Source organism: Taurulus bubalis (assembly GCF_910589615.1).
Source record: "Taurulus bubalis genome assembly, chromosome: 7".
In the NCBI taxonomy this organism is placed as follows: Eukaryota; Metazoa; Chordata; class Actinopteri; order Perciformes; family Cottidae; genus Taurulus; species Taurulus bubalis.
The window spans coordinates 20,278,884-20,296,780 of NC_136595.1; the positions used below are offsets into that span (position 1 = coordinate 20,278,884).

Sequence of the window (17,897 nt, forward strand, 5' to 3'; positions counted from 1 at the left end):
CCAAAGACTTCGGGGGAGAAGCATAGGTAGTAATGTGCATTACTTTCTACATTTCAATGGGAAATATTGTACTACAAAGCTGTCACCACTCATTTCTTTTCAGATAATGAACACCCAAGACATAAGCAATTCATAAAATATGATTAATTCTTATCATTTTCAACTACCCAACAGTATATGCAGTAGTTAAACTACTAGCTCCACCTTGGCCAACTACAAGATTGAAGTAATGATTAAAACGTTAATGATGCAATAATAAAACACTGACTAATACGTTTAGTTTTGATACTTCATGTGCATTGTGTTACTAATACATTTACACTTGTACTTAAGTAAGATTTTAAGGTTTTTGTAAATAAGATTATTTATTTGTGTTTGGTCAAAAACAGTAATCCAGAACATTGCCAGATATCACAATGTCCAGATAACAGACATTCTGGCTTTTAACAGCACTTTTTTATTTGCATGTACTCTTCCATGATTGTCAAAGCAGACAGTAAAAGAAAAGTCAATTATATTGTTATCACAGAGGATGTGAAGGGCAAACCTCCCAGCACTTTCTTCTTTTTTCTTCTTTTTCTTTTTCCCGAAATATATTATTCATTTTGGAATGAGAGAGAGACATACTTGTATATGTATACATACAATGTATATCATTTCTCAATCTTAGAAAGAAAGTCTTCCCATCTCATGAATATTTTTGATGAATTCAAGCCAGTTTACAAGTGATTGTTTTTTATTATTATTATGTTAATTGAATTTGCAGGAATGCAAGAGCTTTAGTTGAACATTTGTATTTTCGTGGGCTGTTCCTTATTTGACCCAAGCAAAGCACACTTCTGCCATGGTCTCATCCGCTCCCGGGGTACCAGCCACCCCTGGTATGCGGCGCATCATCGCCGCTCCCTTCAACAGCAGCACCCTGCCGGTGACGCCTGCCCACACCTTGCCCGACTCCTCCCCCCTCGTAGACTATTGTAAAGATGGCGTCCATCATGGAGGGGCCGCTAAGCAAGTGGACTAACGTCATGAAAGGGTGGCAGTACCGTTGGTTCGTGTTGGACTACAACGCCGGTTTGCTGTCATACTACACGGTACGTTCACGTCCACGGTCTCTGGACGCTCAACGGGTCCGCCCGAGAGCTTCGATTGTAGAAGTTGTCGTTGGTTGTCAAACCCAAGTGGGATAAGGGCCTTGTGTTTGTCAGGAGTTGGGAGTATCAGCTGGCTCAAAAAAAGGCGAGTCTCTGTGATGACGGATCCGTACGTCAGCCAATGGCAACGGTCCTCGCGGACCAACAGACGAATCGGATGACAGTATTTTTTTTCAACACTTCCGGTACTGTAGCTAGCTCGCATAGCTAACAGCTGAAATACACAGACATTGAGATACGTTATTGTGACTAGTTAACAGCGTGAGGTGAAAGAGAGAGGGAGAGAGAGAGCGACATACTTGTGTTGTGTCAGCGAGACACCATGTGTGTCTCTGGTCGTTTACATAAGAGTCCCTACTACTCGTTGGTTTGCTAGCTCGGTGGCTAACAAGACACAGCGCGAGGAGACTGGCTGCTAGTTCAAATCTTATCAATCCCACGTCGATTAATCATCGTACTCTTGATTAGTAGCGTGGAAAGTGAAGCAGACGTGAAACTGTCAGGGGTAGTGTTCGTGGAAAAAAAGTTGCAAGGAACATGACAAACTAAGAGCAGCCCCCTCCTCTCAGCAGGATGACTGGTTCGTTATCTTATTGACATGTTCAGTAGTCTAGTTTTTAGTTTATCTATTGTCTTAAAGGAAATCCTGAGCCCTGACTAAGATGGGTTGGTTTAGAATAGATGGTATTATGAAAGTAATCACTGTGGTCGAGAGATGCTTCCTGTTTGGATGTGATGAAGACACCTGCAGTTACTGAACATTTCAGGGCAATGCCCCTCACAAGAGTCTGAGGAATGTCGACCATCAAGTCATAGCAGAACAAGAGTCTGGTAGCCATGTCAATAAGCTGAAACAATAAGTTAATTGGCAGAACATTTGCTAAAATCAAATTTGCTGGTTTCAGCTTCTCAAATGTGAGGATTCGCTGCTTTTGTTCCAAAAATGCAAAACCAGAGCCATGGTTACAATATTCTCTCTCTCTCAACTCTCTTATTAATAGCAGAGACTCTTGAGACTATAGGATCTAAATGTTCAGAGATGATAATAATAGCCTTATGACAGGGGTGACCAAACTACAGAAACATATAAAGAGCCATGAGCCAAACATAAAGGAATGTGTTGGTTTTCAACCAGTAATAAAGCAAAAAAAGTATTTCTAGGACAGAAAATCCCAAATGCCATAAAGTACTTTTTTTCTCAAAATGATTACACAACACTATACTAAAGAGTTTAACATTTGACTTTACAGTAATTTTGTGGGTGTATCCACATATTACAAGGTATTACAATGATGTTGTATGTGCTGCTCTTACATTTAGTTTAAATTGATTAAATACTTTTAAACTGTAATACAGTGCCCACTTAAAATATTCTGGCAGAAATGGTAAAATATTGGTTTCTGTATCAAGATATACATACATGACAACCTGACTGTTTAGTTCTTATTCATTAACCAAAGTCCTGCCTACTGACCGTATCAATCCCTGATTTGTTCTCTTGTTGATTTTCAGTCAAAGGACAAGATGATGCGGGGATCCAGAAGAGGCTGTGTGCGACTCAGGGTAAGATTCTCAGGATTCAATTCAATTGAATTTGTCCAGCCCAAAATTACAAATTTGCCTCGGAGGTCTTTACAATCTGTACACATGCAACATCCTCTGTCCCGGGACCTTACATCAGATCAGGAAAAACATTTTGCGGGGAGAAAAAGGGAAGAAACCTTCAAGAGAGCAATAGAGGAGGATCCCTCTCCCCGGATGGACAGAAGCAATAGATGGCAATGTAACAGAGTTACAACACATTCAATGCATATGACAGAAATGATTCACATTATGAGAATAGTAGCCATGATGAAAATGTTACAACTATCAAAAATAACAGCAGCAGTGGGTATAGTAGGATCAAGGCCATCCTTTACCGGACAGATGGTTGCTTTTGATAAACTCTGGATGCTTGACTGAGTTGTTGCTGCCATGCTTTACCAGGCGTTTGGAAGAGTTCCCACATGTTCAGGGCTTTGTTGTCCAGATGCAGTGGCCAAATCCCATTCATTACTTTTGTTTTGTTTGTCAATTGAATCTTTCTGAACCACAAAAGGCGGGCACACTATTCACAGCATTGTGCCGTTTTTATCAAATATGAGTCACCTGATTTGTTGGCCTTGTTCAAGGTTTCAATAGTTTCCTGCAGGCAAATCCACAGCTCCATCCCTCCACTTATTTTAATTTATTGTTTAGCTTTGCCAGGAAAGGCTTTAGCCCTTACAGTGTGTTTTCAGTATTCTGTAATGCCCACTAGATGGCAGCAGAGGCCCTACCACAATAGTCTCTTATTAATGCAGTCGACTTTTCAATGGACTGAGCTAGGGCTGCAACAACGAATCGATAAAAATCGATTATCAAAAGTGTTGGCAACGAATTTCATTATCGATTCGTTGTGTCGCGCGATTATTACGCCGGGCAATAAGTCGCGGAGAAAAAAAAAAGAGCGGAGCAGAGCAACTGGCCGGCCAGCGTTTCTGAGATTGGAGTGAGACACGAGAAAAGCTGAGGTCGTGGTCTTCTCAAAAATAGAAGATCTTTGACGAGTCTTGGCCAATCGGCGTCTTCATGTTCCTCAAACTTGTTTTTAATGGAAGCTAGTCAGCTTGCTATCGCGTTAGCTAACGTGTTTGGTTGTGTATTGTCGTTAAAGTTACGTTATGTTCCGTTACAGTTCAGTCTTGCTTGTAAAAAAACGTAACGTGATGAAACATGCCGTCACCCCCGGTCTGGTTCAGTTCACGCTGTCACTCGTTAACGTTAAACCGGCACACCGGCGGATCTGGCTGCAGGTTTTTGTTTTTTTTACTCAAAGTAGAATGAAGCAAATCACGTAGTTGGGCTTAGCCAACAACGTGACGTCGTGGTCATAAGAGACCCAGAATGAAAGAGTTTAAGGAAGAGGACGCTCTATATGGAGCAGTACAGCTTCCCTCTGTCCCAGTATTTCATACATATTGATAAAGCAGGGTATGTAAATGCAGCCTCTGGAGGGATCAATTACAGTAAAAAGGGCTCACATTTGGCAGATGTAAAGTATACATGTGTATGTTTTTAGTGTTAGTCCATTTTATTGTTTTAATTAACAGCTCAGGGATGTTCAAGGAGCAACCTGTTTGTGCACTTTCTGAAGATGTTTTGCACTGTCACTTCTGTTTTTGAATAAAGGGTTGGAAATGAACGCTTTATTGATTTTTTTTTTTTTTTTTTTTTTTTTTTTTTTTTTTTTTTTTTTTTTTTTTATCCGATTAATCGAAAAAATAATCAACCGATTAATCGATTATTAAAATAATCGTTAGTTGCAGCCCTAGACTGAGCCCACTTCACTTGCTGAGAGAAAGAGCTGCCTTAAAAAAAACATATATATATATATATATATATATATATATATACACACACCTGTACCTGTTTTGGGACAAAGGGCTTTGCCGAGCACCCTGAACATGTTTCTATTGATCTTACTAACTATCTCCTGAAACTATCTGAAAAGAGGATCTAGTGCCTTTTTTGGACACAGTTATAGGTCAGAGGTTTTCATTATAGTTGGATCAGTGCGACACAATTTATTGCGTTACAATAATTTTATGATCTGTATCATGAAGCAGAAAAATTCATCTTTGTCATTGAAATCTGTTCATTACAATTGCTATTGAAGTAACACTATAATAACACTATTTATTGTGAAAACATCTACAACTTGAAATAATAAATACATTCTTAAAAAACAACAAAACGATATTTATATGAATAAATAAATAAAATGATAAGTAATGCCTTTTTTCTGTTTAAAAAAATATGTTTTAATGTATCAAACCCTGATCCCTGTGTCATATTTTGTACCAAATCCAGAGCTGCTGCTGCGTCGGTTTCTGTTTGTTCCAAAGTAAATTTCCCTGTGGCTCTATCTGTTCTGCCATGAGTCCTGTTTTAAATAACCGTGTCGCTGCAACGTTTTAAATGTAGCGTTAAACTGGTTCTTGTTGGATTATTTTCAAGTGACACAAGGAAGCTATGTTTTTAATTGATTCAAATTATTCAAACTATTTAGACTATGACTTTACAAATCCGATCATGTGGTCCAGCCATGAACAATGTTTCTATTGCGGGTTTGAAATCTGTTTCATCATGCAGACCTGGGTATGTGTATTCAATTAGAAAATCTAATAGGTTTCCTTAAAAGCAGTTGCCACATAAGACTGTTCAGTGTATCCTTCTCCTAGTTTGTTGTGATGCATATAACATGTTTTTCCACACAGCCAACTACAGACCAACTTTTGTCAGATAGTAGGGTCCTTCCTTGGGCTGTTCATAAAAAAAAAAACTGGCACAAGGCTACATCTGATAATATAGATCTTGTGTTTTAAATATTTTTGTTGAACCTCATTATATAATACATCACATGATATTGTATCATCTGAATCCTTCATGGCTCACCGAGAGTCTGAAAGTACATATTAATTTGAAAATGTTTATGAAGCGCTATTCTTCGGCACTGCAACATATTTTACAGCTGTTTATATTATCGAATCCACCCCATGTAGAAGTTGTTATTTTCATTAGTTTCAGGTTTGCTGTCTCGGTTTGTGTGAAGCTCTGAGTCGTCACACCCTGTTTCAGTTGCTAGGAGCTGATGTCCCAGCTTAGCTCCCCAGCCGGCCGTCTCTCTGCAGTTTTTTTCCTTCCCGTCGGCTGCTCGCTGCTGGTCCCCGGTGTCTGATTCTCTCCACCCTTCCCTGCCTTTCTCCTCCTTCGCTCTCCCAAATCCCTCCTCCTCCCCTCCCTTCTTCTGTCATGTTCCAAAAGGCTGCACTTGCGAGTGTGTGATTGTGATTGTGTGAAAGAAGGGGCGATGGAGCTTTTGAAGAGGAGAGAGTGAAGTGCTGAGACGGAGCAAGGGTAATTTCTAACAGAGGGCCAGTCAGCGGTTGCTTGCTGGAACATGTGGAGGGCATGAGGATAGAAACGGAAAGTGGAATATGGCGTGTCCGGCTGCCTGACTGCCTTCTCTCTCTCTCTCTGTCTCTCTCTCTGTCTCTCTGTCCAGGGAGCTGTGATCGGCATCGATGACGAGGACGACAGCACATTCACTATTACTGTGGACCAGAAGACTTTTCATTTCCAAGGTGAGATGTCCCCCTTTTTATTTTGTTCTCTTTATGCCCCCTCTTCTCTGTGTTGCCATCACTGGCTTTCTGTCTCTGATCTCTATTCTATCCGTCCCTGCTCTTCATTTGCGTGCTCTCTCTCTTTCTCTCCGTCTCTCCCTCTCTCTCGCTCCCTCTCTTTCCCTCCCCACCTTTTTAAAGACTTGGATTGGTCTGCACTAATGCCAGGAAACGCATGCACACAGGCATCTACACAATGTCAAAGCGTGCTGCGTTCATTTGAGCCGTTTCCTCCCTTCCCGTGGAATCTGTGAAGTTGGACTGACACATATTTCCGTTGATAAACAAGATTTGTTCTACCGCGAGCTAGACATTTTTCTCTGGAACAGATCGACCCAAGTAAGGTTGGTTTTTTTTTTCTCTTTCGGCCCTTCGGCTGAGGAGGGAAGATTGCTGCTTGTGTCTCTGCAGTTGAGCCTTTGGGAATGATGAGGGAATACTGCTGAGCTGGAAGCTGAGCTCAGGTCTCTTCTGGTTGCTGCCGCTGTTCGCCCTTCACTACTCCGCTGCCGCCCCTCGCTATCTACCAACCAGTCACACCATAGGGACAGGATTGGCTCCCAGCTACAGCATCGCTCCATCCCGTCCTGCCAACCCTTCCTTCTTTTTGGACAGGGACCTGTCCAGTCCAGTGCACCGCAGACACTCTTCTTTTTTTTTTTTTTTTTTTTTTTGCTCTATCACTCCACAAGGTCTTTAACTAACCTTCTCCACCTTTCCTTCATCTCTGTCCTTCCATCTGTCCATTTGTATCCATTTCTCCCCTCCTGCCAACACCTAACACCTCACACCAGCACCCCCCCTTCACCTCCTTCTCGAGGGTCACCAGCCACAGTCCATGGGCCCCTCTCACCTCCTCCATGCCCTCTCACATGTCTGTGTTCCGAAGCTGTATGCTGTGGTTCTACAAACGGAAGGGTAAGGAGAAAACCGTGCACGCCTCATGGTCCGCATGCATGCCAGTGCCGGGCAAAAAGGATCGAGAGGAGGCGTTGTTTGTTTGTCTTCTGGGATGTGCAGTTTGGGTGGAGCAGTGCGTTCTGTAGCGCTCGGCTGTATTGGTTTGTTTTCGAGGTTCAGGGACGGTTTCGGAGCGGTGTGAATCAGACTGTTTAACTTTAGTGGCTGTCGGCTGTGAGGAATTATTAAGCGGAGAGGAGTGTGTGCAATGTGTCCTCAAACGCTGTACAGACTCAGCGTGTTATTTGGGAAAGGAAACGCTAGTTTTTTTTCTGGTGTTTGTTCTGTTCTTCACTGGTGTTGCTGGTTTGGCTAAACGATATTTGTAATGTTTGTTTCCCATCAGGATGGTAAAAATGATATGCATTTTTTCATAGAGTTGTGTTTGTTAATGAATATTAGCGTTTATGTAACTGTCTTAATAATTCTGGAACTTTCTGTGCTCACTTAATCGGAGTCTTTGGGATTCGCTGTAATGCCTCAGTGAGTTAAAGGTCAATTTAGTTTTTTATTTTTATGTTCAGTTGCTAGTGGATATTATCTGAATTGTCTGAGAAACTTCTACATCAAAGAATAGCCGAACAGCCTGCAACGTACTCTCGTATTATATATATGTTTTTTAAATGAGTCCAAATTTAACAGCATTATTAAAAAAACCTTCATTAACACAGTCAAAGAGGCCACTTGGCAGGCAGTATAGGTTGCAGGAAAAGGCAACAAAGATGATACAACATGTGTCGTAAATATCACGATGCAATAGTACAACATATGAGCAACAAAGATCATATTACGATTCTACTTTGATTCACTTCAGCTAAATCAGCAGTATAGGAATGAGTTTACTTTGGAAGCAGCATATCTTTGCACAGGACGATCTGAATCTTGGCAGCACATTTTTGATGAGCTTTCTCTGAGACATATCTGCTCTCCAGGCACCACCGGGCGCACAGTAGCACGATAGCACGTTAGCATCTCACGTATCACCGGTAGAGGAGCGGATAGGAAATGAGTCGTAAATGTGTTCTGAGCATGAGACTCTGGATACATCAGCTGTTAGCTTCGGTATCAAGAGATGCACCGGATGTTGGGCAAGAGGAGATTTCGCTGTTGCTGTAAAACGATCCTGGTCAGAGCATGTTCTGCAGCCAGTCTCCCAGGGCAGCAGCGTCTGAAATGTGCCCGTCTCTATATTACATTATGTATGGACGTGGCCTGGCTCAGGTATGGGCTGATGGATGGGCAGGGCCTCACTGCCAAGAATAAGAGGGACAGAGAAAGGCGCTCCAGATTGATTATCACGCTGTAAAATAATTTCCTGGATTGAGTCATGATTCCTCCTCTTACGGGACATTCCAGCTAACGAGTTGAATTGTAGTTGTGAGCCGGCCGGCCGGTCACCGTGCTAGCCCGGAATTCGGCTCTGTGCTGTTTTCTATTTAGGGAAGCATCCATTATTCATCGGCCCATCTCCCCCGGCGGTGCATCAGAGTTGCCTGAGAGCCCTTAAGCTTTTTCCTTTTCCTCTTTCTCCCTCTCTGCTCTCGCTCGCTCCTCATATCTACAGGAGCTGTGAATCTCCTCCCTCTTTGTCAGGCCGCCCTGACTGCCATGTCCATCAGGCCAGGATGAGAGACCCCCCTCATGCGCTCTCTCCTGTCTCCAGGGTCCTTCCTCACCTCAGTATCATCTGCACTGTCTACTGTTTTCTTTTCTTTCCACCTTGGTCATCATGTTTTGTTTCACCTGTGTTCAGCACTGCATCTGTACTTGTGTATTGAGTTAGAAATACACTCCCAATTGCAAATCATGCATCACTCATTCAATCGAAAAGCAATATGATGAGTTTATTTTACGTTTTTGATCACACAGTTAGAGCAAAGTCATAGATTAAATGTCACAAAGTGCTGAATAGATACCACAGAGAAAATACTACTTCACTGACCTCAGAAATCTCTTGGCACCGCATTTGGGGAGCGACCACTGTATTGACAGGTTGAAGTCCTGTGCATCATATCCCACTGGAGCATGTGCTGACATATTTCATCAGCTGGTCTGAAGATGGCAGGAGAAGAGAGGAGGGATGAATAATTCACAGAGGCCTTTTGGAGAAAGGAGGAGCAGCATTATGGAGAGAGGCTGAGCTTTGTAAAAGGGACATTTTTGTGATTGGATACCCTGACCACTGAGATGGGAGATAAATCCATGATACTGTTAGTTTTACTGGGCATAGTAAATAATAAATATATATACTGTATGTGTGAAAATTGTTGGACCACACTAATTGTTGTAATTAGCACTATCTGTCTTTGCTGTTTACTGCAGTCTAGGTGACTGTAACAACCAGTAGCTTAATTTATGTACAATTACTCCCCAAAGTAGAAACAGAAGAGTATCTGGAGGCACGTATAATCAGTGGAGCAGAAGATGGTTGTCTGGTTAATAACCTGCCAAAGAAACAATAACAGGAGAATTCCGAGTGTAGCTTTTCATGACAGCAATACTTTTGGTGTGTGACTAATTGGCAGTCGTATGAAGTAAATCTGAGAAACATTGTTCACAGTTGCTTGCTTTACAGTTGAAAATGATACCCGTCATTACTTCTCGTAGTGATATAAGCCGATGCCAGCAGTATGCCAATATATTGGTGTATATGAACACTGTTTTTCATGGCATTTTCTGAAAGCAGTGAGAGAATAAAAAAAAATTTAAAAAAAGGAACATTCTTCATAACTGCAATGCTCTTGGTTGAAGTCCATTCTGACCCCCCTCATTTCCATCCAGTTGTGGTAAAACTGTGATAAAACTGCAATTCAGTGGGACACTTGAAATCCTGGTTCTGAAACATGGAAATGGATTTGTGGTTTTGTGTCAGGTTGGTATGTCGTGCTTCTGAGGTATCGTCACCGTTCAAATATTCTCTGTATGGTGGTTTAATTTACTTTGTTGATACCTTTTGTTTATGGTGGCCTTCACTTTATATTGTTTCAGATATTCGTTGGTTTACCTCCTGACATCGCAGCTCTATTCGTCATATCCGCCATAGCAGGGTTGCTTTCCCGTTTAGTCCTGGTGAGAGGGGCTGCATCATGTGATCAAATGAAAGCAACGCATACCCTTTATCGTATATATATTAGGCTGGTATCGGTTCCCCCTGCCGGATATGAGGTGACCTTTACTGTCCTGGTGGACATCAGGTTACTGAACCGCACGCAGCCTGACAGTGGACTGTATTGGATCTGTATTCAAGGATCTTGTTTTGAAGCATTTCAGTCCGATAAAGGATATGCGTTGCTGTCTTTGTGTGTCTGAGTCTCTCATGGGTCTTGATCCAATATCTGCCAGGGTCTGTCTGTAAGTATTAGGAAGGTACGCGTGGATCAATTGGAGTTTATTGGTATGAGGTAGAGTACTTCCTTCCTGTATGTGCTTGTTCTTCTAATAGTCCTGCTGTGTCTCTGCTTTCCTCGAGCAGAGAAGCATCACAGCTGACTGAAGGTTTAGTCGGCACACCTTCCTCTGTTATGACACTACTTTGCTTCTGGGCTTTGAGACTGTATTACACTCCTGAAGGGTTAAAACGGCATCATAAAAGTCAACGTGTGTGTTATAAATGTCAGGATTTTTGCAATCATAAGGGAAAAATGTGAACTTAGCACCAGTTAGACTTTTGACCTTTTTTTTTTTCCACTGTGGAATTGGCTGTAAAACGGCACATAACGAGTCCTTTACACCCTTATCACTGTAGACTCAAATGTGTTTTCACTGTGAACTCTGAAACCATGAAAATATCTTAGAATGTCTTATCTCCTGATAGGGAAAATAAATTAATGACACATTCTTGATATGCTTAACCCTCAGCTAAACATTGTCCATTCTTTCTGGGCCTTTTTTTTAATTAAGATTACAAGGTTTTGCATCCTTCGCACCACTAACATCTTGGTAACTACTCACCAGGTAGCAGCTTATCTGCTCCACTACTTTCTGGTTGATAGTTGGAAGTTGTTCTCTATGCTTTTCCTATCTTGTCCGTTCCTCCAACTTTGACTTGTCCTGGGTCCCTTTGTCGGTAAGACTAATAAATATTTTAAGGGCAAAAAATGTACTGTTTTTTTTTTTTCATTTTTTTTTTATGTAACTCTGCAGAAGAACAAAGGAGGTTCGTATCCGATGACGGCGACTGTCATGACTTGCAGTATGTCGCCTCATGTGACTGACTCTAGAGTCGCTGAGTTGACGAACTGCCCGTACCTACCTGGGGAATAAAAGTCGTGGTGTTCGTGTGAGCTGCAAAATAGAACAAAGACTGGACTCAAGTCACCGTTCTTATAGTTAAAGTATTTTTTGTTTGTTCAGTGGCCCTGTTACTACGTCTCCTCTGTCATGAATGGAGCTAAACAACATTAGTCGCAGTAATCTGTTCGTCTGGAGAGTCTGTTTGGCTGAGGGAGAAGTGCGAGGCCAGAGAGGCGCTGTCTGAGTGGATTGGCCTGAGCCTCCGCTGCCTTTTAATGTCTTTAAAAGCTTTTTTGCTGTAACAATGCCCAGCCGCTGTGCTAGCACAGCCATTCATCTGCTGTACTGTGTTGTTTCCAGCTCAATAAAAAATGGATTCTACACAGGATATAGTTTGCCAGCTAATTCAATGAAAGTCCTTCTTTCACAGCTTTTGGTGTTATAGTTTTTGCATCATCCACATGCACAAAACAGAAATAAACCTACTAATGCAGGCTGTGAATACATAGAACATGCATACCTGCTACGACCTGACTGGATGGATTATATCCTGGCCGTGTGTTGCTAGAGGACAAAATATTTGATCTCCTCATGCCATTGGCACCAAGAAATGTGCGTGCCTAACGACTCTGCAGTCGTTAGGCCCAGTACTTGGTCGCTGTTTAATGTCACTGGCAGTGTGTTTGTTCTCTGTCTGTGCTCTGAGGGCGCAGCCGCCCCCGGCTACATTTCACACTCCGACCCCTAAGGCTCTCTGTGGGGGGTAAAAATACAGGCGAGAAAGAATCAGCACTGCCGCTCCACTCTGGAGGAGCTTTTACTCCTACTTTTTACACTGATCATAGGCGTATTGATACTTTGGGTGTACTTCATCGGTATCGTACATAAGGCTCGGCATCCAAACTGAATACTCAGATTGAATGTAAGTGCTCAGTCAGATTTCTGTGTGTTGAATGTATTTGATTAGCGACTGCTTTCAATCATATTTATTTACTATGTATGGTTATGGACTACTCGGCACAACACCGGTCCAGTGCGTCCATGTTGGAGCATGCGAGTCCCATGTGTGGCCTACTGGCCGGCTAATCACCGTCGCTCTGCTACTGCGTTCATAACGGTGGTTAATTAAGTAGTATGTACGGAGGCGTTTATACTCTCATTATTCCCCCGAAACAAAATCTATCAACTCGTATCTCATATTAGAAGAAGAAATAAATGATCCTTTATTCATGGGATACTTTATTGCGCTTGTACAAGCTCCTGCAGAGAAATAAGTCAATTATTGCATGCATTAAGGCCTTCTTTGTATAATCCCTAGACATAAATAGTGCTTTTATCAGTTAACTATTTGTGACAGTGACGTGATCACGTTAGAAAACCTTAGTCACTCACCGTCACCATGTTGCAAGCACTTTGGAAGCAATCCCTCGATGTGCTCTGAACTAAGGATTTCGAAAGCAAACTTTCTTTAGATTTGTTCAGTAGCACAGATAACGTGAGATAACCAATAACTATTATATTATTATAATATACTCATTACTCAAACTTAAAGGAACAGTTTGGCATTTTCAGCCACGCACTTCCTTTCTTGCTGAGAGTTCGAAAATAAGATCAATGTCCCCCTCCTGCCTGCAAGGTAAATGTGAAGCTACAGTCAGGCTGCTGGCTTGGATGAGCATAAAGACTTGAAGCAAAGCGGAAACGGCTCGCCTGGCTCTTTCCGGGGTTACATGCTGGACTATTTCTTGGCCAAGTAAATGCAGACCTTTTTCTTTTTAAGAATATGTATGGGCGTCTGCCATATGACTTTTGATAACTTTCCGCATTTGATTTCCAGACAGGAAGTCCTGAACTCATCGGAATTCTTTTTTCTTTATTATGGTCCTCTATGTTTATTTTGATCGCTGTTACTTTAGCTGTCGAGCAGATTGTTTGCCTCTCTAATATATAAATTGGTCTCCAAATAGCACTTATAGTTATTGTCTTTTATACATATGAAACAGGTTAAGCCAAATTAAGGTATTTATAAAAAGCATCATTTCTAGTGAATACACAGCGTCCATCACTAGTGCTCATTTCAGTCATTTCAGTGTCGTCTTGGTTTCATTAGTGTGTGTGTGACACAAGTGTAATGGCTACTGATGTAATGGCTCTCTTTCATGGAAAATGTGGCTCACTGGGTGTGTCTGTGTGCTCATGTGCTCAGCCCGAGATGCAGATGAGCGGGAGAAGTGGATCCACGCCTTAGAGGGAACTATCCTCCGTCACACCCTCCAGCTCCGGGTATGTAACCATACACTTATTTCTATAGGTGTGTATGTAAATGTGTGAGTTTCTATTTGTCCTTCCTTTATAATCCTTCCACTACAGTTACAAGAAAAAGTTGCCGTTTGTGCCAATTCCTGACAGCATCTACGTAGTTTTATATGTCCACTACATTAATTTTACATTACGTATTACTCTCCATTCGCAAACATGCTCGGCGTTGTAACACCTGAAGAGTGTACTTATGTAATTATTCAAAAGTAGAGGATTGGTGAGCAGATTTAGCAACCAATAAAAGAAGATAAATATGTTACATAGATATTAAAGCTTTCAATGTGTGACTTTTTATGGAATCTCAGATTGCATGCATTTGCATGCTTTTTACATCATGTGCTGTGCTACACCACACACACCCATACAATGACTTTGAAGGGGACTTTGCATCTCAGGTCTTGTTATCAGCACTTTTTTCCTTCTTGCTCACACCTGATTGCTTTGCTCAACAGAGCAGTTGAGAGTCAGCGATGTGTCTCACCTGTACAGATGAAAATAAAGGTGACATTCATGTCATCATAAATGGAGGATGTTTTGTCAATAAGTAGCTGCTTTGGACTGGCATCGACACCAGGCTTAGTTTTGATTTACTGCTGACCTGCTGGCACCCTGTTTCGTCCTTTTTTATTTATTTTGTTTGTCTTTATTATGAGTGTTGAGACTGTCTCAGCCAGGTATTTCCCCTGCTCATCCTGCCCTCCAGTTGTTTCCAACCTTTTTTTTTCCTCTCCTTTCCTAATCCAAACCTTACTCCCTGTTCCCTTCCCATCATCATCTACATGCAGCTCTTTCCATCTCCTTTTCACCCTCATGACCAACCTTTTCATTTGTACTCCCTCCCTCCTCTTTTTTCTTCCTTCCCTCCCTCTGTGGCAAATCCCTCTGATGTGCTACGTGTGCCTGCTTGAGCTCTGTGCACACACACACACACACACACACACACACACACACACACACACACACACACACACACACACACACACACACACACACCATGCAGTGATAGCGCGCTGCTGTCGTAGCACCATGTGACTCTGCAGTAACCAATACGAGAGCTGCTTGCTTGATCAACCAAACATCTGCCTCTGCGGCCTCAGCCAACCAGAGAGCCGCTTAATGCTTGTCCCTGTCAGCACTTGCTGCTGCTTTTGTGTGTTTTCTCTTTTGCCTGCGTGAGAGGAAGTGTGCCTTTCCTGCCAGGGGAGGGTCCTGGATTAACTCGGCTCTGTCTGCCTTCATAGCAAATGCTCAGCTGATAACTACCGCCGAAGGATATTCTGTAGCCAGACTGACTGCAAAGCTAACTGCTGCTGTGGTTTATGTTGGCAGACTGCAGTGGAGAGAAAAAGGAGGAGGTTGTTTTCAGTTTCTGTGTGGAGGAGGAGGAGGAGGAGGAGGAAGAGGAGGAGGAGAAGGAGGGGGAAAGAACGCTAACTTCACCAGAGCTGGTGGTTTGTTGCTGTAGGGAGAGAAGACTACAAAGGAAAAAAACAAGCTTGTGTGAGGCTAAATTGCCTGATAAGGGGGAGATGTACCGGGTTTAACGCAGCATGTCAATTGGAACGAGGCACCCAGTAAGTAACACACACACACATACACACACACACATACACACACACACACAAGGACCACTGCACCAGAGCAGGGATAACTTTATCGGCTGCAGTGCGCTGCCAGGGCAGCAGCATTTTAAAGTGGGTCACACTGCGTGGAGAGACAAATAGAAACGGGGGGGGTGAGAGGGTGTTGTTTGTTGAGTCTAGGGTGGAAGGGTGGGTTTCTGAGTGTTTGTGTGAGACCTTACAGGCTGCTGTGAATGGCGAAGGTGCAGACAGTTGGCACTATTTCAAGAACAGTGAAGAAGTGTGCACTGTGATGTGGTGATACACAACCACCTGCCTCTGAGTTTCTGCATTCAAACCGATCTGTTTTTGTTTGTTTTTTAAAGAAAAAAAGAAAAACCCTTCCCTCATTTGTGTGTGTTGACCAAACTTGAGAGACTTCGTTCAGTGCGATGACAGGGGCTCTGTCTTATTTGTTTGTTTTTCACCACATTAGCTTTCCCTGCTCTAATTTAGTTTCTTTTGATGTGTTTTTTTTTGGGGCCTACCATGGCCAGTTGTAATGTACGATATAACACATTTTCAATAAAGATACAGTCTCCTATTCAATCTAGTAAATATGACTTGTGTTAGATGTTTTGAAACGGGATCGATGTGCTACATTTGTCTTTGTGGTATTTCATTGTGTTGGAGTTAATCCCCACTGTAAATAGAGGAGGAATGGCAAAATGAACACTTCGTAGTTACACAGTGAACACAGAAGATTCTAAGAATCTCAAAGCCACTAGTCCACTATTTACATAAGAACCTGTTTTGGCATCGATCTGGATTCAGTGTTGTTTTGTTGGCAGCTTAAAAGTCAAAATAATCATGATGCAATGCCTAACCAGAAAGATGGCAGCTCCTTTCCTGATTGTACATATTTCTGGATGAATCTCCTAGTGTAGGGTTAAGTAAAGCAAACCAAAGAAGTTGCTCACACTGGAATGAGTGTACACAGCCGAACATCTGTAAAGTGTATAGACATTCACATCTGCCTCAGGATTGTTTTAGATTTTTACTCAGGACCTCATGTGGACAGCTATGTTTTGCAGTCAGGCTAACAGTGCAAACACCTTTTGATCCTTTGAGGAAGTTAAATGCAGGCTTCACAACTGCTGAGTTGGGACTTTGTTTTCTATAAAAACAGTATGTTTTAACAGTTAAAGCGTTAGCAGGTGGTAGGCTGTCAATGGCTTTTCTTCACTTTCCTATGAGGCTGTCTTTAGCAGGAAGAGAAGACGCCACACAAACCAGGACTGAGCGACGCGGCGAATCCAAAGCGGCGGTAGCACCCAACATGGTTTGATAAGAGCCTGATTTACTCACAGGACCTCTGTTGGATTCCAACAGTCGTCCTCAGCGCTACTATTACGCCCTCTCTCTCTGCTCTGTCATGCAAGAGGTGCTGCTCTGTGTTGCTCTATGTCAGAGTAGCTGCTCATGTTCGTTATCTTACTGATTCGTCTGGCTTGGAATAAAAAGGTGTTGTTGTGTCATAACTAGGTGCTGGATGTCCTTGCTCGTAGTGACGGGCTCCAGCATTAGATATGGGGGAGATTTATTTATTTTGAAGGAAGTCTTGTCTGTGCGTTAATTTATCTGCTCATCTTCCTGTTTTTCTGTGACAGCCAGCTGGATTGTTCTTGTTTGGGCGAGCTCAGACAGACGGAGACAGATGCCCGGTCACGTCTGTTCTGCCAATAGTCTAGTAATTACCTTTTGTGTGTGTGTGTGAGAGAGATGGAGCTATAAAGCAAGCGAATTAGCAAACAATGAATTTGAGTGCACCTCAACCCATGCTTCTATGTCGGTAACTAAATTCTCTCCGGCCTCGAGTTTCCTTGATTCAGTTTAGTTGAAGCCTGAAATTTGCTGACCTCCAGTCAGGCAGGCAGGCAGACAGACCTGCTGGCCTTTTATATTGGCTAGCCTTTTAAACAATAGTATTCATATCTCCCCTGGTATAGTACGGTGCTGGAAGATTCCCCTGAACTGTTGATGTGTCTGTCCACCATTTTGTGTGACAGTGTTCAAAGCCTACCTGACCGGGAGCTGCTCTTTTTCTTTTTTATGACTGGATAATAAGTGAATGTTATATTATTGGTAGTGCCTGTTTTGATTTGGTAATGCAAATACTATATGATGCTCTGTGTTTGTTTCTCCGTCCTCAGGAGGCAGAGACGGGATTAGTTCCGAGTGTTCAAGACTTTGATAAGAAGCTCTCTGAAGCCGACGCCTACCTACAGATTCTCATTGACCAATTAAAGGTAGGACTCAGTGGAGCCACACAACACCGACATCATGATTTAATCTGGAATGTTTAACACTTTATTGTCGATTTTTTTTTTTTTTTTTTTAAATGTGGGATATCTGACATATTTGATCGCACTCTTGACATTAAACAAGGCAGAAGTTATTAA

At 42.3% G+C, this 17,897-nt stretch overlaps 1 protein-coding gene across 4 annotated transcripts in view; it reads left to right on the plus strand.

The window, feature by feature from the left end:
• Positions 1 to 983: 983 nt before the first annotated feature.
• Positions 984 to 17,897, plus strand: part of osbpl9 (oxysterol binding protein-like 9) — a gene marked incomplete at its 5' end in the record, with an annotated part of 30,008 nt that continues 13,094 nt past the window's right edge. For 3 of the 4 annotated variants that reach the window (XM_079220905.1, XM_079220906.1, XM_079220907.1), the window contains 5 exons: positions 984 to 1,094; positions 2,667 to 2,717; positions 6,241 to 6,319; positions 13,761 to 13,837; positions 17,649 to 17,744. In XM_079220905.1, coding sequence (XP_079077031.1) covers positions 984 to 1,094; positions 2,667 to 2,717; positions 6,241 to 6,319; positions 13,761 to 13,837; positions 17,649 to 17,744 — 414 coding nt within the window. The remainder of the gene's footprint in view (positions 1,095 to 2,666; positions 2,718 to 6,240; positions 6,320 to 13,760; positions 13,838 to 17,648; positions 17,745 to 17,897) is intronic. The other variant, XM_079220908.1, reaches the window with a different exon arrangement.